The sequence below is a fragment of the Triturus cristatus genome, chromosome 6, assembly GCF_964204655.1.
Source record: "Triturus cristatus chromosome 6, aTriCri1.1, whole genome shotgun sequence".
Lineage (NCBI taxonomy): Eukaryota > Metazoa > Chordata > Amphibia > Caudata > Salamandridae > Triturus > Triturus cristatus.
The window spans coordinates 1,763,784,215-1,763,810,778 of record NC_140589.1 but is presented as its reverse complement, the minus strand read 5'-3'; the positions used below and the strand labels follow the sequence as shown (position 1 = coordinate 1,763,810,778).

The following is a 26,564-nucleotide window of genomic DNA, read 5'->3' as shown; positions in this document are numbered from 1 at the left end:
GGCATCAATGCTGTAATCCCACACGCATACCCACCTTGTGAAAGGCCACGCACTAGAAACTCTGAACTGCACTTACCACTCGCGGTTTGGTCTGCTCCACCGTCTGCAGGAAGGCAGGTGTCGGATCTGTGGATCTCTCAGGGTCACTAGAAACCTCATCCTCCGACTCTTCCCAGGAAGAGGAGAAGCCAGTAGAAGAGGCCGAAGAGGAAGATAGCTTCCTGAGGCTGGGCGCGGCAGCACGGGGGCTCAGAGACATGTCCAGTCCGTCTTCCTGTCCGCCCAGGTCCGTGATGATCACTGCTGGTATGCTCCCATGGTCTGTGCGCCTCGCTTCCTCTTTCATCTCCTTTGGCTCCAAAGGAGAGTGGCACACCTGGGGACCACCAGATTCCTGCCCAGCATGAAGAGTAGCAGACTCCGTGCCTAGCTCCTTGGCTGAAGATGATGAAATGCCCTCAGAGAAAGTTCTGGTGGAGAGTGGGTCTGTGAACACGCTGCTCTTTTGCTCTGGTGTTATTCCTGGAGAAGAGACTCCACCATCCTTCTCTTTGGGACAGAGAGGAGGGCTGTGATGCAATTGTCTATGACCTGCTTCCTCCTGGTTAACAGGCTCCTCCACCCTACAGGGGGAACTCACTTGGTCTCGGTCTTGAACCCATTGTGTTAGCAAGCAGTCCCCAGCGGCTCTGCCTGGAGCACCGAATATACCCAATGGGGACGGGGATCTTCGTCCAAGTCTTGGGCTCCGAAGCAGGTTACTAGGGCCTGCACCTCCTGGAAGGCTCTGAGCCAGTATGTGTGCCTCAAACAGTCCAACTTTCTTATTAACCTCCACGTTTTGCAGCTCTCGCTGGATCCGAGCAGTCCGCTGCATTTCTTCCAGCCTCCAAGAGGGGTCTGCATTGGACTCTGATCTGACACCAACACAGCCCCCCTTCATTAGCACAAGCAACTCATTTGCTCGGACTGGTGAACGACTGTAAGGGGAGGTGGGGTATCTAGGGCTGTTGCATCCAGATCCTGGGCTTGAGGGGCGCCCATCATCTTCCTGTCGACCACGCAAGTTCGGGCTTCTGCTAAAGCGCCGACTTCTGGATCCTCTTTCCTCGGGACTGGTGGGACTCTCCGTGCGCCCACGGTTCTGTGGATTCTGTTCACTGCCTTCTCGGGAGCTAGGGAAGACAAATGCAGATTTCCTGGGCGACCCAGGGCTGAAGGGTCCACTGACGAAAGCCTGGCAGTAGGAGTTGTGCCTGTCCGGCACGGGCAGCACTGGTCTTCTGCAGCTTGGACTTGGGGGCGCCTTGGTCATGCTGCTGCCGGACTTCACGCTGTTATTCATCATCACCAAGCTATTCAGGGCAAAGCAATAAACAGCCATAGTACTGAGCAAGGGTAGAAGAGGGATGGCACATGCAACTGGGAGTGCTCTTCAGCCAGCCTTGGAGATCTTTCTAGGGCCCTCTGACCTGGATGAAGAGCAACATGGCCTCCGGATAAGCGATGAAGATGAGCTGAAGGCTTGACTCCCGCCCAAACCTCCATAAACAAATCAGCTGTAAAAGAGAGCAGAGACAAAAAACAAATGAGATGACCGAGCAGAGTAATGATGAAACAGGTGTAAGCATGAGCGACGCGGAACAGCATCCGACTACACCGGGCTCGAACGGTGTGCCAACATTTAGTGCTTGATCTACGCTTACCCCCTCCTTTCGAGAAGCACCTCCTTGTCTGCGTGCACTGAATCTGTGCATATATGGTACAGGACATAGCAGGGTATTTGCTCAAGCATATTAAAATCGCCTGCAGCATATTCCACTGATTCTGCGCCAACTTCACTGGCTGCCTACAATGTTTATGGAGATGTTTAAACTAGTTACCATGGTTTTTAAAGAGCCACCTGGCACAGATTCTATTTGTCGAACAGACCACTTTGCTCTAAAAATGTACCTCGGCATTCCCTGCCATCAGCTGAGCGGACCAGGCCACTCAAAGGTGATCAAACATTTAGGGTACACAGCAGGTCAGAACATCCATGCACCCAAAGGGGCCGCACATCTTAGGGCACCTTCCTCACTCCCCCAAACGGACCCAGTGTCATTCATTGCAATGGACAGGCGCATCTGCACTACAGATCTGAACACCGAGTGCTTGTGCGAGCCATGACGACAACGTGCGCCGGGGCAGGTTCGGATTCGGTAACCTGTTCTGCCATCTCTGTGAAGTTTTAAATCAAAAGCTTCAAAAGGGATCAGGGATCGCATTAAAAGAATAACGAGCCGATCCCAAACGTTTAATTTTAGGTTCTGCGCTGGCTTCCTACGTCAGTCTGTGAATCAGCAATAGAGTCATGCATTTAATTAATCATTGCTGGCAGACAAAGGTTAGGGAACACAGTATCATTTTAAGGGGCGACTAGAGACATTCATTTCAAGACTACTGCAGTGGTAAAAACAATGAGAAAAAGCAATGCAGAGCAAAGGGGTACTTTGTTGGTTGTTAATGTGCAAAGAGGTGCTAGAAAAGGTTTGAATACAGTAGAACAGGTGTATTTCGAAACCTTTTGTAGGGCCAACCTCAAGCTGCATCAGGCAATGGTCCTATGAACAAGCTTTTAAAGTACCAAAGACATATTTGGCTTCACACACATTCTGTTCAGGTAAAAGTTACTAAAAACCTTTGCTTTGGGGGTGATGAGAGATGTAAATAGCACAGTCCAATATAGGAAGGAATGGCCAATGTCCAAAGTGCTTTCTTAAACTGCTGCAAAGTGAGACACTGACCTACACGGGTTATTCAGCTGGAAACCGGTCAGATGAACAAGGGTGTCGAGTGCTGTATAAGGCTCGACTCTGCTACAGGTACCATAACTCTGGCGAATACCTTACTCACATGGTGATGTATGGGAGTAGTGCCGCATCTTAAGGTAGCGCCTAGTAAACTAATTTGCATTAGGAGCTCCAGAATGTTACTGCCGCAGTTACCTGTTACAGTACACTGCGTTCAGCCCTGCAGCTACAGACGGCCATAACTGGTTTTTAGGTCGAGCCTAGAGCAGCGCGCATGTGCTGCTTGCTCGACTTTTAGTAATGGGCTTTAGAAAGCTCACCACACGCTTGTGCGTGTGCTTTCGTTGGTCTCCCAGGCTATTGGGCTTTGCATGTGTCTAAGAAAGACAGCAAACAATTGGGCAAAGGCGGGTGCATGTCCCACATTTTTTCCCCGCCCACGGCCTATTGCTTACGCTTAGCCGCACAGGCAACATCTGTTTTCAATTATCGTGCCGCGATGGAGCCCGGCCCCCGTCAGTAGTAGAGGCCACCTGCTCGCAGCCCTTCAGTCTGCTCCAGGGCTCCTCTCCCAGTCACTAGTGTGTAAAGAGCCTTCTTCTCACCCCTGGCACCTGACCCCGCGCACCTCAAGATGACTGGCTACTCCACCAACATGTGGGTCAAGCTGCCTGTGATCTGCGCCATCCTGGAGGGCATCACCATCATCCTCTTTGCCATCTTCATGCGCTACGACCATGAGACAGATTCCCGGGCGTGGCACGAGCACACCAAGAACCTTAGCGCCTCGGACATAGAGAACGACTTCTACTACCCCTACCCGAGTGAGTGGCGCCGACCTGTAGGGAGAGGGCACTGGGACGGGGAGAGTGCAGACTAGTAATTGAGATTACAGTTGTCAGGATTGAAATTTTCTGGTTCTACTTCTACACGGGACCGCGATGTGTGATCCTGGGCAGATTGCTCGAGGATCTCAGTGTGCACTAGCTCCCTTATCTGCTACAAGTCTGGAGGGGAGCATGTGTGAAATGCTGGACCTGCATATGCAGTGTGTGATCTAGCGTTCACAATTCCTGCTAGTAAGTGAGAAAGGAAGGTAGGACTATTTCTACTGCACACGAAAAAGTGCACAATGTGAGGAACAAGTGATCCAGAGTTGCACAAGGCTAGGCTACACAGAAGCCAGCGCAGAGTTTTTTCACCCTGTTGGTAATGTTAATGATTGTAAGTGGCATTGAAAGTCCATTTCTTTACCGACACACACTGAATGCGCACGTGGCATGTTGCATTATCTTGGCGCGTGGGGCTCTGTTGCACAAGGGATATTTTGTGCTATCCATAGAAGGTATCGGAGCACGTCTGTCACGGTGATGCATCTGCACATGTCTCATCCGTCACAGCTCTAGGGGGGCTCGGGCATGTCTCCTCGTCCACACCTGAGAAGGGATCTGTGCGACCCTCCTCTGTCGCACCCGTAGAGTGACCTCTGAGCAGGTCTCTTGAGTGAATCACCTGTGCATGTTCTCAGACACAGCTGTAGCGGGACCTGTGAATGACTGTTCATTCACACCTGAAGGGGGACCTGAGCCCGTCACTTGAGTCACATACGTACACGGACCTTTGCATGTCTCGTCAGTCACACCTGCAGAGGGACCTGTGCATTGGTCTTCAGTGACACCTATACAGGGACCTCTACATGTCTCCTCGGTGATCTCTGCAAGCCTCTTTGGTCACAGTCTCCTCAGTGACGTCTACAAATAATTTTGTGTAGGTCTCTTTGACCACACATGTAGGGAGACCTGTGCATGTCTCCTCAGTCTAACTCCTATACTGGGACCTGTGCATATCTCTTAAGTCACACCTGCAGATGAACATGTGCATGTCTCTTTAATCACACATGTAGAGAGACCGGTGCATGGCTTCTCAGTCACACCTGCAGAGGAACCAGTTGGTCTCCTCAGTCACGTGTAGAGGGACTTTTGCATGTCTCTTAAGTCACATGTAGTGGGCCCTTTGCATATTTCCTCAAACACAACGACAGAGGGAACTGTGCTAGTCTCTTCGGTTACACATGGAGAGGGACCTGTGTAAATCTGTTAGTTTCACACATGTTGAGGGACCTATTCATGTATCTTCAGACACGCCAACTTTAAAACTGGAGACCCCGGTTCTAATCGCGGAGTAAGCTCAGCAACCTGTGATTCTGGGCAAATTACATAATCTCCCTGTGCCTACTACAAATGAATGTGTGCTCGTGTACAGCTTCAATACAAAACAAGCATTGGCATAGCCAATAGATCTCGCCTTTGGGTTCGAATAAGTGTTTAGCCATGCAAAAGTTAATGTTGCACCGAGGATATTGTGCTGGATCCCGAAACACTTATAAGGTCCCAAAGGCGAGACCTATTGGCTATGCCAATGCAGCACGATTAACAAGGTAAGCAGCTGACTAACACTGGAACACAGAAGAAATTTGGAGAAGAAAAAATGTATATATAAGGATTTAAGTCTAAGCGCTGTTGCAATCACCTCACATCAATGACTGGTCTTCAGCGGGTGGCAGGAACCACCACATAAATGGAAAACCATTGCTTCTGATGTGCAGAGAACACCGGTAACTTTTTTTTTTTTTTTTTTTTTTACAGTTAATCTGCTGTAGAATTTAAATTTTTCACAAAGGCTGAATATTATAATGTCTTACAGGGTGAAGACACCTGCTGCAGAGATCACTGTGTACCCAGCATTTTTTTTTACATTTTATGGAGCATTTTGATTTGTACAAAAGAAGAGAAAATACATTCACTAATCAAATGAAAAAAGGAAACCGCGAAAAGTAAACAGTAGTACAATGAGTTTCATGTATCACCCGTGAATCAGCGGCAAGTCAACATCAACAAGATCCCTTGGGTAGCTTTGGTGATAAAGGAGGAGTAGTACTGGATGAGAGAAGCTGGGGACATTTGTTGAGTTTCAGTGGTTGCCAGCAGAAGCACAGTAGTCGGTTGGGATTATACTTGGAGTAAAAATGGTAGTGAGGATAAAAGAAGTGAAACAAAGGACGATATGAAAGAGATAGGGGGGGGGGGGGGGGGGAATATCCAGTCGCATAAAATAGTTTTGACACCCAGTGTGAGAAGCAGGTCACATGAGAGCAGTTCTGTTGTATGGCGTGGTGGGGGGTTGGGGCGAGCCCAGGGTCCTAGAGCGATTAGCACCGGGGCCAGCACAACGTTACAGGGGAAGATGCGGTTTAGAGTTTTAATGATACTTTCCCAGTAGGAGCGGAGCACTGGGCAGTAGATCATGTTTTCGATGTCGCCCACACGCGAGCAGCAATTCCAACATCTGTTTGAGTTTCGCAGGCCTACTTAGCAGAGTGTAGGAGGAGTCTAAAAGTATAGTAACCGGTATTTACACTGCAGTATGGCCGGGGAGACCCCGAGCTTGGTAGCGTGCTTCCAGATGAGCGACCAGCTGTTTTCCGTTACGTGGGTATATCCTTTAAGGCAGGAGTTATGCCCTGTGTTTTGGTATCTGGAATGGGGTTGGCTGGCAATTCCTAAAGAACGTTATATTATTATTGTGGGAACCCAGGAAGTGAGCAACTGCAATGGAGTCCCCACAGGACAGCCTTGGCGGAGCAGAAATGCCCGAGGGGTGGAGAGGGCAGGTGAAGGAGCAGAAATGCCCAAGCGGTGGAGAGGGGCAGGTGAAGGAGCAGAAATGCCCAAGCGGTGGAGGGGGGCAGGTGAAGGAGCAGAAATGCCCGAGCGGTGGAGAGGGCAGGTGAAGGAGCAGAAATGCCCAAGCGGTGGAGAGGGCAGGTGAAGGAGCAGAAATGCCCAAGCGGTGCAGGGGGGCAGGTGAAGGAGCAGAAATGCCCGAGCGGTGGAGAGGGCAGGTGAAGGAGCAGAAATGCCCGAGGGGTGGAGGGGGGAGGTGAAGGAGCAGAAATGCCTGAGCGGTGGAGGGGGCAGGTGAAGGAGCAGAAATGCCTGAGCGGTGGAGGGGGCAGGTGAAGGAGCAGAAATGCATGAGCGGTGGAGGGGGCAGGCGATGGAGCAGAAATGCCCGAGCGGTGGAGGGGGCAGGCGATGGAGCAGAAATGCCCGAGGGGTGGAGAGGGCAGGCAATGGAGCAGAAATGCCTGAGCGGTGGAGAGGGCAGGTGAAGGAGCAGAAATGCCCGAGGGGTGGAGAGGGCAGGTGAAGGAGCAGAAATGCCCGAGGGGTGGAGAGGGCAGGTGAAGGAGCAGAAATGCCCGAGGGGTGGAGAGGGCAGGTGAAGGAGCAGAAATGCCCGAGGGGTGGAGAGGGCAGGTGAAGGAGCAGAAATGCCCGAGGGGTGGAGAGGGGGGGCAGGTGATGGAGCAGAAATGACCGAGCGGTGGAGGGGGGCAGGTGAAGGAGCAGAAATGCCCGAGGGGTGGAGAGGGCAGGTGAAGGAGCAGAAATGCCCGAGGGGTGGAGAGGGGGGGCAGGTGATGGAGCAGAAATGACCGAGCGGTGGAGGGGGGCAGGTGAAGGAGCAGAAATGCCCGAGGGGTGGAGAGGGCAGGTGAAGGAGCAGAAATGCCCGAGGGGTGGAGAGGGCAGGTGAAGCAGCAGAAATGCTCGAGGGGTGGAGAGGGCAGGTGAAGGAGCAGAAATGCCCGAGGGGTGGAGAGGGCAGGTGAAGGAGCAGAAATGCCCGAGGGGTGGAGAGGGGGGGCAGGTGAAGGGGTACTAAAATAAAGTGGTAACTGGTGGAAACCACTTAATTTGCAGTTCAGACCTACTGTGCGTTTCTTTGGGAAAAAAATAATTTCTAATGACAGTCTTCTTGTAGCGAAAACTACTTGTGTTTCTTTACAAAAAAATTTATAATTAATCAGAAAAAACAACAATCTCAGTGGCCGCAAGCAGGGATTCATACAAAGGAGTCAAGCAGGTCTGCATGCTTGGTGAATGTGGAGGGAAGAACAACATTAGAATGGGCATTATAACGAGTCAGTCAGAAATACTGGGATTCGGGGAAAAGGTGCATTGAATGAAGAGGGTTTTCGCTACAAAAAAAAGCCATGTGTAGCTAGAGGGCCCAACTACTTAGATGGATTTAAAAATATACCGGACATTAGCCATGGCAAAAACCATGGCTAATGCCGAAAGAGATCAAACAACATCATGCCGCCCCAACCCCTTAAAACACCCTACTGCAGACAAGCTTCTATATTGGAATTGGTGATCCGTGAAAAAATCGTGCAGGGGGAGCCCAGGGCATGATCAGAAAAGGTGATTTTGCCAGGAAGGGACGGACAAACAACTCTCTCCAGGTCGTATAAGAGAAGACACTGTTCCTCTCTACTCAAGGGAACGGGGTCTGCACTCCAAGCCAATAAACCCCAAAGGAATTTCACAGGTCAGAGGATTTTTAGAAAAACCAGGCAAATAAACAACTAGAATACCTGAAATCTGCATGCCCCTCTTACCATACAATACTCTGGATTAAACATACCTAAAGTATGATACTCAAAAAGGTTGTGAAAGTCCAGCCAAGGGTTTACGATGGTGGATTTTCTCTCTCTAACTTACAGAGCTACTATTGATCGGCAAATACTCATGGTGGGAGAAGGGAGCCCTACGGCACAGGAGGAACTCTAAAGGCACAGGAGGAACTCGCTGCACCTGCACAGATACAAAATGGGAGGAGTCGGATATTTACACTATAGGGGTGGAGATAGATTTTGGCCGTGATGCTAAATCCTACTTAAGTAGTTGTCAAAGTAGAGGAAACCACAAGCTCCTACATGGGAGGTAAAGGTAAGTAACCCAGAAAACCCCACTCTGGGGCAGAAACTAGATGCGAGAAGTCGCTGGACTTTCTGAATGTAGGCAGTGTGACCCGATAGGCGTTTTAAAAGTAGGAGACGTCTGGGGGTGATACGGGAGGATGTGGTTCAAGCAATTAAGCCAAGGAATCGAACTTCACCTAAATAATTTTTTAGATACATCCAAGTAAGACATGCAGTGGGAAACTAGGTCCAAATGTGGAAGGTACTCCCTGAAGCGCCCTACTGGAAGCTGCATCGCTGGTGGGCACGGGAACCAATGGTGCAGTGCGAAAGATTAAGGCATTAATGAACAACGCACCTTAAACAATCAAAGACCAAGTGGGAAAGATGTAGCAGGACCATCCAGTGGCTGCAACCAAACAGTTTGATTGTATTTTATTGAGGAGGATTTGAGGCGTGTGTAGAGGAGGTGGGGGGGGGGGGTTGCTTGAAAGCCACAAAAACCAATGGGAGGGTTATTTCTCCCCAAAACGTTGCCCTTTTGGTCCTGCCACAGGTCTGCTCGAGAAGATATCACTGCAGAAATACTAGCCAATAAAAAGCACACATTCAAGAAGGGGGTGGGAGACTTGTTCTGAGTCGCAACAGTTGAAAACACTTGGGATGACTTGGGTGGGAGGCCTGAATATATTTTGTTTTTCCCAACAACATCCTCAACATTGGGATACAAGGACAGCAATCTCCAGTGACCATAGGGAAACTCTGGCAGGAGCCACCAGAAAAAAATATATATATGGGGGTGGGGGCAGGGGCGAAAAGAACCATATAGAATCCCATAAACAGCCCCAAAGTCAACTCTGAAATGAGTAAGATTGTGAGAAAAGGTGTTAAACCCTTCACACAGGTACTATACATAGCCTGTCTGGCAGCAGCGGTCCGTGGAGGGTGTTCTGTGGGGCGGAAAGGCGGGCGGGGGAGGGGCAGGGGGGGGGGGGTACTAAACACCAGAACATGGATAATTGGAGGCAAGTAAACAAATAAATAAAATGAATTTCGTAGCGCTCCCTGCATCACAAAATGCGGTGCAGCTCGCGCTACGAAATTAGTTTTATTTAATTGTTTACTTACCTCCAATTATCCATATTCCGGTGTTTAGTACCGGCCCCTCCCCGCCTTTCCACCCCACAGAACTCCCTCCACGGACCGCTGCTGCTGTCTGGGGCAGGGCCGGCTCTAGGGCGGTGCGACCGCACCGGGTGTTGAGTTGGGGGCGTCATTTTTGAAAATGTGTATTTTCATTTTAAAAGCACCTGCTGTCTCGTTCCTGGCCTCCAGCAACTTTCAGACATCAATTAAAATGTCAAGAGAAGTCCCATGATTTATCGTCTGCCTGGAAAAAGACCAGAGGTTAGTCTAGTGGAAATTTGGACTCATCCTAAGGTAGCACAGCAGGTTAAAATGCCTGCTGCCAATAAAGTGTACCATGGAGATAACGAAGTGCATATAATATAAATAGGTCAGTGGGTTACTGCTTCTGTAAGAGAGCTCCTTGTGTTACTTGTAATTTATGTCAAAATCCTAATATAGAAAATTGAGCTATTATCGGACACCCTAGAGCTGCTACAAACTGCAAGGTACACGTTAAAGCTATATGTTTTGCCCAGTCTTTCATGATCCTAATCTTGTGAAAAGGGTTCATTTGGGTAGAACACAATTCTTATTATGAAAGAGACCCCTTAACAATGATGTTGCGTTTTGAATTCTGAATTTGTGCCTTTCCTGAATAAGAACATTAACTATATTGCCTACCAGTATCGATGACATGCCACTCCTACACTACACCTTGTAGTACCGTCTGATGCAACATTTCCCATACACTGATTTACACACATATGATCGTCTCTGTGCAATGTGTGTGGTATAAAGTGCTCTGACACCTTACACCAGTATGAGTGGTGCTATAAAACTAAATGGATCTAAGAGACAGTGGTAAGGAGACTTGAGAGGCACTGTTAAAGGGTGCTAGTGAGGGAATCCGTGGCTCCAACAGACATTGTCGCTCAGGGCGCCACCAGCGGTAAAGCTGGCCCTGGGCTGGGCAGACCTCAGCATGGTCAGGAGCGCTGCGCGGGACAGCGCGCTGCGCAGGAAAACACAGCGCGCGGCGCCGTCCACTCAGAAATAAGTTGTGTACCAACACGGACTACTCACCAGATAAATAACATTCTGCCATAAGATCTCACAAGGTACCAAGTCCCGCCGAGGATATTTCAAGTCAGCAGGGATTTCCGTGATCACGCAGAGGCAAGAGGGTGCTGGCAGAAAGGACAACGGGAGCTGGGGAATGTATTCCTTAATTAGCATCGAAAAGCAGGCGCGTTCTGATACCAGAAATGCCCTGAAATAATCCTAAAACTTGCGAGAATTATCGACAATATCCTTCCACTAAAACCCTTCTGGTGAAAAACAGCTGGAATTCCCTGTGCCGCTTTTATACGCGCACTGACGTTTACAAACTACGCAAGGGCTTTTCCAAAGCACACTTCTTGAAGCGGTGCCAAGATTATGTGGAATGTCTGAAGGGCACGTTTAAAGGCATAAAGGGGGTGTGCCCTAGAATCATTTACTGGGATGTCAAACTTTTCAACTGGTGGCCACACCTCCAAACGTTTAAGACTTCAAGCCTTTCCGAGTCCAGAAACCAACAGCATGGTTCAAAAAGACGTGTTTGAGCCTGTCGTTGCAAAAGCATATTTCAAATGAGGACTTTAAAATGACCGGCCATGAAAGAGACCGGTGACCGACGCCCCCCCGGAGATCCCCTCACGCTCTCCCTCTTGCACACACTCTGCTGGGGTATGGCTGCTTGGCATGCAGCCATTCTCAAGCGTCTTTCACGTGTACCAATGCCGTTTGTAGCACTAAAATCCGGACATACTAGTTTTGCTAGTGCTGGAACAAAGTAAAAATAATAGCTTTCGGTATACATGTGGAGTGTTTTTTTATAGATGCAAGTCAGGCCTGCATTCTAAGAAATACTTCCTGGAAGACAAAAATACAGTAGCATCATGGGAGTTTTATTCCCTTGGTGAAAAGTAAAGCTCACTGTGCCCATTTTAAAGAGCTGGTAACAATAAGACTTGCAGACAGCTGCTGTGCCGGAGCAGACCTAAAACTGGCGATGGTCGAGAACTGAAACACGAGAAAAAAAAAAAATATACAAAAAAAGTTTTGTTGAATAAACAAGGGCGAATGAATTTTTTTTTTTTTTTTTATCCCCGAGGGGTCTTTTTAGTTCGGCACAGCAACAATTAAAAACTGCACGGAAACCAATGAACTTGTGGCAACAGTTTTTCAAAATAGGGGGGCAAAAAACAAAACAAAAAAAAGCCGAAAAAGAAAAGCAGGCGAGGCCACAAGATTTCGTAGCAGGGTTATTTGTGTTGCTTTAGTTTGGCGTCAACAGGAAACCTCCACCCACTGCTCGTGCATCCCACATTCCAGCAGCTGGGTGGCGGTACAAGGTCTGCTGGGGTTAAAAGGGCAGCGCCGCCAGGAGGGCAGAAACGGGACGAAAGTGCGGTCACGAAGTGTTCACTGGAGTCGGAGATTACAGGACTCCCCAAATAGTAGGGGACCCCGGACCCAATACCCGTAGGAAGAGCGACACCACACAGCACGGAGTACCCTGCAGAAACCGAACAGCACGGCCGCGAGGGCTGCCTGGGAGGGTTGAACTTACACCCAACCCCTTTTCCGCCCTACACTTGCCTTCTTCCCGAAGCTAAAAAAAGATTATCTATTTTGGGGTGGGAAAAGGTAGTTTTAAGAAGGACTCCGCAATTCTATGCACCCCTTTAAAAGAACTGTAAGTGTTCAATCCCTGCACACGCAGAGAAACTGGGCTCTCAACAGTAGCCTAGCAGTGGGCCAGGGGCCCTGGCGCAAGGATGAAAAGGGGACCTCGGCTGCTATTTGAATGATAAAATCCAGCAATATTTAGGGATCAGTGGGCCCCTCATGCACCAATGGAAGCCATCAATGCCCCTGGGTCAACACAGGAGATGGACAGAGCGGATCCCTGTATTAGCTCCAGCCAGCGTCTTTGCCCAGCTGAGGCGGCGTTCGAGGGCTCTCCTGCGAAGTTAAAAGGGCTCTCCTGCGAAGTGGTTTAACAAATGATATGCAGGCCTTACCTAGGACAGTGCAGAGATGCAAGACAATGTGTGGAAGGCAGAGGTTTCCCCTCCATACATTTTTTAGCATTAGTCACACAGAGTACTTTTCTAATGATCGAGTGCTGGCATGCACCACTTGCCAAGTGCTGCTCGAACTTCAGAGACACGACTCATTGGGGTTCTCTCCCCTCCTAGTTCTTGCAGGAAATCTAAAGCACCCCATCTCTTGCAAGCTGCTCTAAGAGCCTAGAACCCTAGGCCAGATCTGACGCAAGAGGCCAGGTGAACCACGCAGCTACTGCTCTGAGCCTAGAACCCTAGGCCAGTTCTGCAGCAGGAGGCCAGGTGAACCACAGAGCCACTGCTCTGAGCCTAGGACCCTAGGCCAGATCTGACGCAAGAGGCCAGGTGAACCTCGCAGCTACTGCTCTGAGCCTAGGACCCTAGGCCAGACCTACAGCAAGAGGCCAAGTGAACCACTGCTCTTAGAGCCTAGGACCCTAGGCCAGATCTGACGCAAGAGGCCAGGTGAACCTCGCAGCTACTGCTCTGAGCCTAGAACCCTAGGCCAGATCTGCAGCAAGAGGCCAGGTGAACCACAGAGCCACTGCTCTCAAAGCCTAGGACCCTAGGCCAGACCTACAGCAAGAGGCCAAGTGAACCACTGCTCTTAGAGCCTAGGACCCTAGGCCAGATCTGCAACAAGAGGCCAGGTGAACCACAGGAGCCACTGAGCCTAGGACCCTAGCCCAGATCTGCAGCAAGAGGCCAGGTGAACCACAGGAGCCACTGAGCCTAGGACCCTAGGCCAGATCTGCAGCAAGAGGCCAGGTGAACCACAGAGCCACTGCTCTCAAAGCCTAGGACCGTAGGCCAGATCTGCAGCACGAGGCCAGGTGAACCACAGGAGCCACTGAGCCTAGGACCCTAAGCCCGATCTGCAGCAAGAGGCCAGGTGAACCACAGAGCCACTGCTCCCAAAGTCAAGGACCCTAGGCCAGATCTGCAGCAAGAGGCCAAGTGAACCACTGCTCTCAGAGCCTAGGACCCTAGGCCAGATCTGCAGCAAGAGGCCAAGTGAACCACTGCTCTCAGAGCCTAGGACCCTAGGCCAGATCTGCAGCAAGAGGCCAGGTGAACCACAGGGCCCACTGAGCCTAGGACCATAGGTCAGATCTGCTGCAAGAGGCCAGGTGAACCACAGAGCCACTGCTCCCAAAGCCTAGGACCCTAGGCCAGATCTGCAGCAAGAGGCCAGGTGAACCACAGGACCCACTGAGCCTAGGACCCTAGGTCAGATCTGCTGCAAGAGGCCAGGTGAACCACAGGAGCCACTGCTCTTAGAGCCTAGGATCCTAGGCCAGATCTGCAGTAAGAGGCCAAGTGAACCACTGCTCTTAGAGCCTAGGACCCTAGGCCAGATCTGCAACAAGAGGCCAGGTGAACCACAGGAGCCACTGAGCCTAGGACCCTAAGCCCGATCTGCAGCAAGAGGCCAGGTGAACCACAGAGCCACTGCTCCCAAAGTAAAGGACCCTAGGCCAGATCTGCAGCAAGAGGCCAAGTGAACCACTGCTCTCAGAGCCTAGGACCCTAGGCCAGATCTGCAGCAAGAGGCCAAGTGAACCACAGGAGCCACTGAGCCTAGGACCCTAAGCCCGATCTGCAGCAAGAGGCCAGGTGAACCACAGAGCCACTGCTCCCAAAGTAAAGGACCCTAGGCCAGATCTGCAGCAAGAGGCCAAGTGAACCACTGCTCTCAGAGCCTAGGACCCTAGGCCAGATCTGCAGCAAGAGGCCAGGTGAACCACAGGACCCACTGAGCCTAGGACCCTAGGTCAGATCTGCTGCAAGAGGCCAGGTGAACCACAGAGCCACTGCTCCCAAAGCCTAGGACCCTAGGCCCGATCTGCAGCAAGAGGCCAGGTGAACCACAGGACCCACTGAGCCTAGGACCCTAGGTCAGATCTGCTGCAAGAGGCCAGGTGAACCACAGGAGCCACTGCTCTTAGAGCCTAGGATCCTAGGCCAGATCTGCAGTAAGAGGCCAAGTGAACCACTGCTCTTAGAGCCTAGGACCCTAGGCCAGATATGCAGCAAGATGCCAGGTGAACCACTGCTCTCAAAACCTAGGACCCTAGGCCAGAACTGCAGCAAGAGGCCAGGTGAACCACAGTGCCACTGCTCTCAAAACCTAGGACCCTAGGCCAGATCTGCAGCAAGAGGCCAGGTGAACCACAGAGCCACTGCTCTCAAAACCTAGGACCCTAGGCCAGATCTGCAGCAAGAGGCCAGGTGAACCACAGAGCCACTGCTCTCAGAGCCTAGGACCCTAGGCCAGATCTGCAGCAAGAGGCCAGGTGAACCACAGGAGCTGCTGAGCCTGGGACCCTAGGCTTGATCTGCGGCAAGAGGCCAGGTGAACCACTGCTCTTAGAGCCTAGGACCCTAGGCCAGATCTGCAGCAAGAGGCCAGGTGAACCACAGGAGCCACTGCTCTCAGAGCCTATGAGCCTAGGCCAGATCTGCAGCAAGAGGCCAGGTGAACCACAGAGCCACTGCTCTCAAAGCCTAGGACCTATCTGCACCAAGAGACCCGGTGAACCACAGAGCCACTGCTCTCAGAGCCTAGGACCCTAGGCCAGATCTGCAGCAAGAGGCCAGGTGAACCACAGTGCCACTGCTCTCAAAACCTAGGACCCTAGGCCAGATCTGCAGCAAGAGGCCAGGTGAACCACAGGACCCACTGAGCCTAGGACCCTAGGTCAGATCTGCAGCAAGAGGCCAGGTGAACCACAGAGCCACTGCTCCCAAAGCCAAGGACCCTAGGCCAGATCTGCAGCAAGAGGCCAGGTGAACCACAGGACCCACTGAGCCTAGGACCCTAGGTCAGATCTGCTGCAAGAGGCCAGGTGAACCACAGGAGCCACTGCTCTTAGAGCCTAGGATCCTAGGCCAGATCTGCAGTAAGAGGCCAAGTGAACCACTGCTCTCAGAGCCTAGGACCCTAGGCCAGATCTGCAGCAAGAGGCCAGGTGAACCACAGGAGCCACTGAGCCTAGGACCCTAGGCCTGATCTGCAGCAAGAGGCCAGGTGAACCACAGAGCCACTGCTCCCAAAGCCAAGGACCCTAAGCCAGATCTGCAGCAAGAGGCCAGGTGAACCACAGGAGCCACTGAGCCTAGGACCCAAGGCCAGATCTGCAGCAAGAGGCCAAGTGAACCACTGCTCTCAGAGCCTAGGACCCTAGGCCAATTCAGCAGTAAGAGGCCAAGTGAACCACTGCTCTTGGAGCCTAGGACAGATCTGCAGCAAGAGGCCAGGTGAACCACAGAGCCACTGCTCTCAGAGCATAGGACCCTAGGCCAGATCTGCAGTAAGAGGCCAAGTGAACCACTGCTCTCAGAGCCTAGGACCCTAGGCCAATTCAGCAGTAAGAGGCCAAGTGAACCACTGCTCTTGGAGCCTAGGACAGATCTGCAGCAAGAGGCCAGGTGAACCACAGAGCCACTGCTCTCAGAGCCTAGGACCCTAGGCCAGATCTGCAGTAAGAGGCCAAGTGAACCACTGCTCTTAGAGCCTAGGACCCTAGGCCAGATATGCAGCAAGATGCCAGGTGAACCACGGAGCCACTGCTCTCAAAACCTAGGACCCTAGGCCAGAACTGCAGCAAGAGGCCAGGTGAACCACAGATCCACTGCTCTCAGAGCCTAGGACCCTAGGCCAGATCTGCAGCAAGAGGCCAGGTGAACCACAGTGCCACTGCTCTCAAAACCTATGACCCTAGGCCGGATCTGCAGCAAGAGGCCAGGTGAACCACAGGACCCACTGAGCCTAGGACCCTAGGTCAGATCTGCTGCAAGAGGCCAGGTGAACCAAAGGAGCCACTGCTCTTAGAGCCTAGGATCCTAGGCCAGATCTGCAGTAAGAGGCCAAGTGAACCACTGCTCTTAGAGCCTAGGACCCTAGGCCAGATCTGCAACAAGAGGCCAGGTGAACCACAGGAGCCACTGAGCCTAGGACCCTAAGCCCGATCTGCAGCAAGAGGCCAGGTGAACCACAGAGCCACTGCTCCCAAAGTAAAGGACCCTAGGCCAGATCTGCAGCAAGAGGCCAAGTGAACCACTGCTCTTAGAGCCTAGGACCCTAGGCCAGATCTGCAACAAGAGGCCAGGTGAACCACAGGAGCCACTGAGCCTAGGACCCTAGGCCAGATCTGCAGCAAGAGGCCAGGTGAACCACAGGAGCCACTGAGCCTAGGACCCTAGGCCAGATCTGCAGCAATAGACCAAGTGAACCACTGCTCTGAGCCTAGGACCCTAGGCCAGATCTGCAGCAAGAGGCCAGGTGAACCACAGAGCCACTGCTCTCAAAGCCTAGGACCTATCTGCACCAAGAGACCCGGTGAACCACAGAGCCACTGCTCTCAGAGCCTAGGACCCTAGGCCAGATCTGCAGCAAGAGGCCAGGTGAACCACAGTGCCACTGCTCTCAAAACCTAGGACCCTAGGCCAGATCTGCAGCAAGAGGCCAGGTGAACCACAGGACCCACTGAGCCTAGGACCCTAGGTCAGATCTGCAGCAAGAGGCCAGGTGAACCACTGCTCCCAAAGCCAAGGACCCTAGGCCAGATCTGCAGCAAGAGGCCAGGTGAACCACAGGACCCACTGAGCCTAGGACCCTAGGTCAGATCTGCTGCAAGAGGCCAGGTGAACCACAGGAGCCACTGCTCTTAGAGCCTAGGATCCTAGGCCAGATCTGCAGTAAGAGGCCAAGTGAACCACTGCTCTTAGAGCCTAGGACCCTAGGCCAGATCTGCAACAAGAGGCCAGGTGAACCACAGGAGCCACTGAGCCTAGGACCCTAAGCCCGATCTGCAGCAAGAGGCCAGGTGAACCACAGAGCCACTGCTCTCAAAGTAAAGGACCCTAGGCCAGATCTGCAGCAAGAGGCCAAGTGAACCACTGCTCTTAGAGCCTAGGACCCTAGGCCAGATCTGCAGCAAGAGGCCAGGTGAACCACAGGACCCACTGAGCCTAGGACCCTAGGTCAGATCTGCTGCAAGAGGCCAGGTGAACCACAGGACCCACTGAGCCTAGGACCCTAGGTCAGATCTGCTGCAAGAGGCCAGGTGAACCACAGGAGCCACTGCTCTTAGAGCCTAGGATCCTAGGCCAGATCTGCAGTAAGAGGCCAAGTTAACCACTGCTCCTAGAGCCTAGGACCCTAGGCCAGATATGCAGCAAGATGCCAGGTGAACCACGGAGCCACTGCTCTCAAAACCTAGGACCCTAGGCCAGAACTGCAGCAAGAGGCCAGGTGAACCACGGAGCCACTGCTCTCAGAGCCTAGGACCCTAGGCCAGATCTGCAGCAAGAGGCCAGGTGAACCACAGAGCCACTGCTCTCAGAGCCTAGGACCCTAGGCCAGATCTGCAGCAAGAGGCCAGATGAACCACAGAGCCACTGCTCTCAGAGCCTATGACCCTAGGCCAGATCTGCAGCAAGAGGCCAGGTGAACCACAGAGCCACTGCTCTCAAAACCTAGGACCCTAGGCCAGATCTGCAGCAAGAGGCCAGGTGAACCACAGAGCCACTGCTCTCAGAGCCTAGGACCCTAGGCCAGATCTGCAGCAAGAGGCCAGGTGAACCACAGGAGCTGCTGAGCCTGGGACCCTAGGCTTGATCTGCGGCAAGAGGCCAGGTGAACCATTGCTCTTAGAGCCTAGGACCCTAGGCCAGATCTGCAGCAAGAGGCCAGGTGAACCACAGGACCCACTGAGCCTAGGACCCTAGGTCAGATCTGCAGCAAGAGGCCAGGTGAACCACAGAGCCACTGCTCCCAAAGTCAAGGACCCTAGGCCAGATCTGCAGCAAGAGGCCAAGTGAACGACTTCTCTCAGAGCCTAGGACCCTAGGCCAGATCTGCAGCAAGAAGCCAGGTGAACCACAGGACCCACTGAGCCTAGGACCCTAGGTCAGATCTGCAGCAAGAGGCCAGGTGAACCACAGAGCCACTGCTCCCAAAGCCTAGGACCCTAGGCCAGATCTGCAGCAAGAGGCCAGGTGAACCACAGGACCCACTGAGCCTAGGACCCTAGGTCAGATCTGCTGCAAGAGGCCAGGTGAACCACAGAGCCACTGCTCTCAGAGCCTAGGACCCTAGGCCAGATCTGCAGCAAGAGGCCAGGTGAACCACAGGAGCCACTGAGCCTAGGACCCTAGGCCAGATCTGCAGCAAGAGGGCAGGTGAACCACAGGAGCCACTGAGCCTAGGACCCTAGGCCAGATCTGCAGCAAGAGGCCAGGTGAACCACTGCTCTTAGAGCCTAGGACCCTAGGCCAATTCTGCAGTAAGAGGCCAAGTGAACCACTGCTCTTGGAGCCTAGGACAGATCTGCAGCAAGAGGCCAGGTGAACCACAGAGCCACTGCTCTCAGAGCCTAGGACCCTAGGCCAGAACTGCAGCAAGAGGCCAGGTGAACCACGGAGCCACTGCTCTCAGAGCCTAGGACCCTAGGCCAGATCTGCAGCAAGAGGCCAGGTGAACCACAGAGCCACTGCTCTCAGAGCCTAGGACCCTAGGCCAGATCTGCAGCAAGAGGCCAGATGAACCACAGAGCCACTGCTCTCAGAGCCTATGACCCTAGGCCAGATCTGCAGCAAGAGGCCAGGTGAACCACAGGAGCTGCTGAGCCTGGGACCCTAGGCTTGATCTGCGGCAAGAGGCCAGGTGAACCACTGCTCTTAGAGCCTAGGACCCTAGGCCAGATCTGCAGCAAGAGGCCAGGTGAACCACAGAGCCACTGCTCCCAAAGTCAAGGACCCTAGGCCAGATCTGCAGCAAGAGGACAGGTGAACCACAGAGCCACTGCTCTTAGAGCCTAGGATCCTAGGCCAGATCTGCAGTAAGAGGCCAAGTGAACCACTGCTCTTAGAGCCTAGGACCCTAGGCTAGATCTGCAGCAAGAGGCCACGTGAACCACTGCTCTCAGAGCCTAGGACCCTAGGCCAGATCTGCAGCAAGAGGCCAGGTGAACCACAGGAGCCACTGAGCCTAGGACCCTAGGCCAGATCTGCAGCAAGAGGGCAAGTGAACCACAGAGCCACTGCTCTTAAAGCCAAGGACCCTAGGCCAGATCTGCAGCAAGAGGCCAGGTGAACCACAGGAGCCACTGAGCCTAGGACCCTAGGCCAGATCTGCAGCAAGAGGCCAGGTGAACCACTGCTCTTAGAGCCTAGGACCCTAGGCCAATTCTGCAGTAAGAGGCCAAGTGAACCACTGCTCTTGGAGCCTAGGACAGATCTGCAGCAAGAGGCCAGGTGAACCACAGAGCCACTGCTCTCAGAGCCTAGGACCCTAGGCCAGATCTGCAGCAAGAGGCCAGATGAACCACAGAGCCACTGCTCTCAGAGCCTAGGACCCTAGGCCAGATCTGCAGCAAGAGGCCAGATGAACCACAGAGCCACTGCTCTCAGAGCCTAGGACCCTAGGCCAGAACTGCAGCAAGAGGCCAGGTGAACCACGGAGCCACTGCTCTCAGAGCCTAGGACCCTAGGCCAGATCTGCAGCAAGAGGCCAGGTGAACCACAGAGCCACTGCTCTCAAAACCTAGGACCCTAGGCCAAATCTGTAGCAGGAGGCCAGGTGAACCACGGAGCCACTTGCTGCATCCTTCGACTACCTCTAGACTCCAGGCATCTGTACCCGCCACTCGTCTGCCCCGCTGGAAGTGTCCAGACCTCACCATCCAAGCTTTGGTTCCTCACTGGACCCTACTGGAAGGTTCCCTTCAGTACCCACCTATTTATATTGTTTAAAAAAGAAGAAAAAATATATATTACCTACTGGCAGTCGCCAGTAGGTAGTTATAGTTAGGACCCTGTTTCCATAGGAAATCCGCAACATTCTATTTGGAATAACTTTGGCGCCGGTCGACGAATCCTCGCGAAATTTTCAAAATAGGTGGGGCGCTACGCTCCGCTCCTACCCTGAAAGTCTCGGGGGGATTCGTCAAGCAGGGGCCGAGAAAAAAGGGGGGTCCCAAAACGCGTTTTCCCCATGCATTTTTCCATAGGACCTTTAGACACAGCTACAGCCCGAACGGCTGAACAGAATTACTTGAAATTTGGCAGAGAGGTAGCCATAAGGTCAAGGAAGTGCCTTTTGCAGGTCTGGTGTAAATCCGTTCAGTATTTCCTGAGAAAATAGCATTTAAAAGCATATATATATGTGGGCGGAGCCTAACCACACATCTCATCCTGAGATCTGATTGGCTGTCAGCACTTCATCCAAGAAGTGTTGGCAGCCATCTTGGGACCAATATACATGATAGCACCTCATTAAAAAGCATTGCAGTTAATAGAAGGTTTTAAGACTTTAGTTACATTATAAATCATTTGTTGATGGTACCATACTCATTTTAGGAATTGTGGTATGTTCTAAGGTGATTTCACCATGTGAAAAAGCCTTCTGCTGGGATATCATGATTGAGAGAAAAATATTTTCTCATGCTTTTACCACAGAGGTTTGGAAGGTGATCTATAGGCTAAACTGAGAGCTTATTTTCTGTAAATTCACATTATCTTTCTCAGTCATGTGAGAATGAAGTCTGACATTCTCAGTAAAACATGTACATCCAACAAGGGCAGAGACTGTCAGTTGATTCCTTTGTGTTCTACTGCAGCTTCCCAGAGTGTTCCAAAGAACTACTAGAGCGCTAACAGTCCTACTTATGATAAACGTATGGCACACCTGAAGCCATCTTGCTTGGATTAAAGTGGTAACTCTTAAAACATGTAATTTAAAAAGGAACAAAATGAGGGGGTTCATTTTTCCATAAAAAGTATGATTAGTGCTGCAGAAAGAAAAATTAGGGCACATTTTGAGTGACTTCTCAAATCCTCTTCTATTTCATTAAAAAATTCTGACATGCAGACTGAAACATGCACTTTCAATACCAGCAGCAGTTTTCCCTGGTGAGCAGTAGCTTTACTACAGTGATCTAATGAGCAAAAAGAGTGCTAACATTCTGAATTTATGGCAAATGTGTGACACATCTGAATACCTTCATGATGGAATCAAAGTAAAAAACTGAAAGCATTTCCTACTGAGGAGACTGCAGTACATGAGGAAATTAGGAAACTTCATAACAAATAAATCTCCCAAGATGGCCACCGGAGACAAAAGAGCCCAAATGTAGCCCAAAATCACCCAGATGTAGCCCAAATATAGCCCAATGACAGAAGTGTGCAAAACACTTATTATTTTGTGTTTTTGCATTGTTATATAGTGCAGACTTGTCAGGTATTGGAGTGCTTTACTTGAGCATTGGTTACATCACACAAGAACAAATTCATTTTGGTTGTAGACATGGGGAGACTAAGTGATTTGACCAGAATCACAGAATGTCGAGCTGAAGCAGAAACTTCAACCTGGTTCCCCAGTTGCAAAGTCTGCAGTTCTGGAAGTAACACCACATCCTCTCCCCTAAGTGCAACATTTAATCAAGTGGTCAACTGGATAAAAAAACATAAAGATAACAAATAATTTAAAAGTGCTTTGTCGCTATTTGAAAACTCAGAAAATATGTCCTTATTTTAGTCTTTTAGAGCACTAACCATAATTTTGATGCCAATAAGACCCTCTCATATATGTAATTTCTAAAGGAAATGCTCTAGGTATTACAGTTTTGATTACATCAAGATGATGTCAGGCGTTCCACACTTTTGTAATAAATATAGAATGTTAGCAATCTAGTTGTTCATTAGGATACTGTTGAGAGGCAGAGGCCAGGGGCACGGACTCTGAAAATTGAAGGCAGGTAGGAAGGTGCAAAGGCAACAATTTAACCACACTGAGCAGGCAGGAAGGGCCGTGGAAGCACAACAGACTATGGAGGGCAGTGGAAAGGGGGGCAGGGGCAACAAACCAACAATACAGGACTTGCAAGAGAGGCTGTTGGAGGGAAGATCTATTACGGGTCAAGGAAGCTAGGGGCGGTCCCTAGATCCCCGGGAGCCACCAATGAACTGAGCAGGAGAGTGAGTCAGGGACAAAAGGGGCACCTTAATTTGAGCCGGGGTGCCTAGGAACGCTTGCTCCAAAAATGAAGAAAACAGACATATGAGACATGGAATTGGAGGCAGAATACAATGGCAGTTTAATGAGAAGATGCAACTTCAAAGAAACCGCAGAATAGAGACATAAAGTACAAAATACAGAATCCAGATAATCATACAGCTGTCATAATATTCTCTGTATCTCAATTAATGTACTGACAGAGAGAGAGAGAAAACACATCTATAAATGCATCATGAGAAACAAGTTACACCAAGGAAAATGTTACCTAGGAACACTCACGTTTACTCTTAGAGCAAGCATTCCTGCAATTACAATACAAAATCTTTTAAATGCAAAAGTAAAGAGAACAATGGTTAAACATAACATGACATTTCATATAGGTAAAATAGAATAAGATACTTCAAGCAAAGCAGAGCAAGACATTTTAAGCAAAGGAAGACAAGAGCTCCCAGCTCTTGGGGAAAACCTGCACTGCCTGTTAACCTACATACAGACGGCGAGGTAGTCCGTCGATATCTGTGGGTGCTCCCTTTTTATATCATTTTGTGGGCTCCTTTGCACGCTACATCTACCTACGTATGCTACCCAAAAGCTTCGTCTGCAGATTTTACCAGACATTTCGTCATTTACCCACTTAATGCTGACAATGGACTGGGTGAAAAGGTCAGTCTCTCAGGCCAATCGCTTATCGTAAGTTCCATAGAGCAAGCAGAAAATAATGGGTATTGTACGGGAATTCAATATATTCATGTATAAAATCTCCTCAGTTCTCCTAACTTGACGCTCTGCGGTTGCCACTTCCTTAAAAGCGGGAAACCTGCCCAGGAAGCAAGTACCAGTCCAGGATGCAGCCTACTGTATGTCGACAGCTTCAGGGGGATGTTGAACTTTGATACCGAGCACGGAGCACTAGGGTAGGGTGGGGGCTACTAGTTTGGATCAGAAGGCCTCGCAGACCTGCCTTCAGACTGCTATACACTAAAATTGCAGAGCTATGGTCAATTTAACAAAGAGGCCTACATATTGAACAGAAGGGCCTACACAGGGGTTTTATGCTGGCTGAGTGGTAAGGATGTCTCAGGATAATTATATAGCAACACAGGACCCGCTGGTCAATTTAATACGGCCTACAAATGCAGCTGGCAGGGCAAGGACAAGGGTCTCATACTTCAGGTGTGGACAGAATGGGCCAGGGGCCCCCTGTGATACAAAATCTACCCTCCTTCAAGGCTGTGGCAATGTAATAGACCATTGTGGGCAGAAGGAAGAGGCAATGGTAGTACAACCATACATGCCAACAGACCCGATTCAGCCAGGAAACGTCCAATGTTTTTAAGCTCAAATGGGCTTTATTTGATCTGTCTCCTGTCTACAATATCCTCTTTTTCAATGTAACTCAAAGGGGAAAATCAATACCCCAGTTTTTTTTCAAAATCTCCCTCTTACCAAGTTCAAAATGTTCGCAAGTATGGTACATTGGATCATGGAAGGAAATGGGATAGGGACATGGACTTGGATAACAGAGGACAGGAGGGACATGGAGAGGTGCACCAAACTGACCCTGCAGGGCAGGCATCAGGGTTTGCAGCAGCCCAATACACCACACAGGGCATGCAGGACGGGAGTGCAGCACAACAATCCATAGAAAGCAAGAGGGAGGGGACAGGACCATGCACATGGACAACAGAGAACAGAGGGGCAAGAGGCAATGGTAGCTAGCTGACCATAATGGACAGACAGGAGAGAAAGCTGCAGTATAACAGACCATAAAGGGCAGGAGGGACGGATCAGGGGCATTACAATGGAACAGACAAGCCAGGAGGGAGGGAGTAGGGCTGGGGGCAAGGGGGCAGGGCAGGAGCAGCAAGATAGCCATGGAGGTCAGGCAGGATGGGCACTAGAAGCAAGACACACCATGAAGAGCAACAGTGAGACTGTGATGGCACACACAGACCATGGAGGGAAGGTGGGAGGGGGTCAGGGGCAGCTAACTGACCACACAGGGAAGGTGGGAGGGGCCATGGCAGCACAGAAGACCATGCATGGCAAGTGGGAGGGTTAGTGGCAGCACAATGGCTATGATGGGCAAGAAGGAGGGTGGAGGGGCATGCACAAAGGACGATGGAGGATAGAAGGAAGGGTCAGGACCTGTGCACAGACAAGAAAGTTCAGGGGAAGGGACCTCACAACAGACCACACGGGGCAGGCAGGAGGAGCAGTTGCAGCACAACAGACCAGGGAGGGCAGAAGGGTGTGGCAGTACAATGGACCATGTAGGACAGGAGGAAGAGGATAGGGGCATGGCATGTGGACAGGCAGGGTGGAGGTGGCAGGGACAGGTTACAGTCATCTGACAATGCTAGGCAGGTGGGAGGGGAGTGTCAGCTCAACAGAACACTCAGAGTAGATAGGAGTGGCAGGTCCATGGGACATGGTGGGCAAAAAGGATGGAGCAGGGGCATGCACAAAGACATCGGAGGGCAGGGGGAAGGAGAATAGGGGCAGCAAGCTAAGCACAGAGTTTAAGCAGGAGGTCAATGATGGGGCATAGAATTGGGCAATGGAGGGCAGGAGGAGTGGACTGGTACATGATACTAAATTGAGGGCAGTGGCAGCACATCAGACCATGCATGGCAGGAGGGAGGAGGCTAGTCCATGGATTCACACAACAGAGGATAGGGAGGAAGGGGATGGGGCAGCAAGCTAACTGTTCAGAGAAGGCGGGTATTAGGAACTTTATTGTTTTTAAAACATTGTGTCTGTGCGAACTACTTAAAATATGAACAAGTATGCAGCATAATCTCACTTTTATTCAGGAAGAAGAGGACGTTTGTGACTGTGACTCCGGGCTCACTTGGCAGAAACACCCCCTGACCCTCCACCCCCTATCGCAAAATGTAATGCCCGTGAAAAGGGTAGGTGAACACAGTGTTATATAGAACATAGTCCTGAGAGCACGATTGAAAATGAAAACTAGATATAGTGTATGGTATAAACTATGCACCAAAAAGTGTGATATAAGATGAACCGGGCGTGAAATATAATATGCAATACATTGTGCGCAATGACAGATTCATTGGAGAGCGCGAGATAGCACAGGCACTAGCGCGTGCTATGCGATATGCGCCTTGGAGTGTAATATGCACAGGGCAGTGTTGTGTAACCTAACTAGTCTCTAAAGTTGTAATATAAAATATGTGCTGGGGAGTGTAACGTTGCATATGCACTGTGACAAAGATATGGATCCCAGATTGTAATATGTATGGCATAGCACTGTGCGTTATAACATAGACATCGAGAAAGGCACGTTAGATGGGGCAATATAACCCGTGCGAAGACAAGTGTGGCATGACATATTCACGGGATGGTGTTACAGTGCACATGGGCTAGAGAGTGTCATAGCATATGCACTAGCTAGTGGAATACAACACAGAGGTGTGTGGCACTCGGCAGGCAATGGTGGGTGTAACACAGCATTGGGCTCTGTCAGGAGCACGCTGTGACTCTCAAGTGATGTTCGTCCCCTTTCCAGAGAGTAAAATAAAAAGTATTACACATCCGGCAGTGGATGTGTGTTTTATTAACCGTGAGGGGGGTTTCTTGCATAGTTTTGGTCGAATTTTTGTCGAATCCCCTTTGAATGGCTTGGTGTGCATGTGTATTAAATGTGCCCGTCAATAGCTACCCATGTTTGTATAAATAAACGACAAGGGTGTCTACCAGGATTAGGCACGGTAGGG

At 50.9% G+C, this 26,564-nt stretch overlaps 1 protein-coding gene across 1 annotated transcript in view; it reads right to left on the bottom strand.

Annotated features, from left to right (window-relative positions):
* Positions 1 to 26,564, bottom strand: part of LOC146821949 (inositol-trisphosphate 3-kinase B-like) — a 339,942-nt gene that overhangs the window by 274,667 nt on the left and 38,711 nt on the right. Inside the window, exon 2 of the mRNA XM_085613036.1 lies at positions 77 to 1,559. Within this exon, the coding sequence (XP_085469162.1) occupies positions 77 to 1,384 (1,308 nt within the window). The 5' untranslated portion in view covers positions 1,385 to 1,559. The remainder of the gene's footprint in view (positions 1 to 76; positions 1,560 to 26,564) is intronic.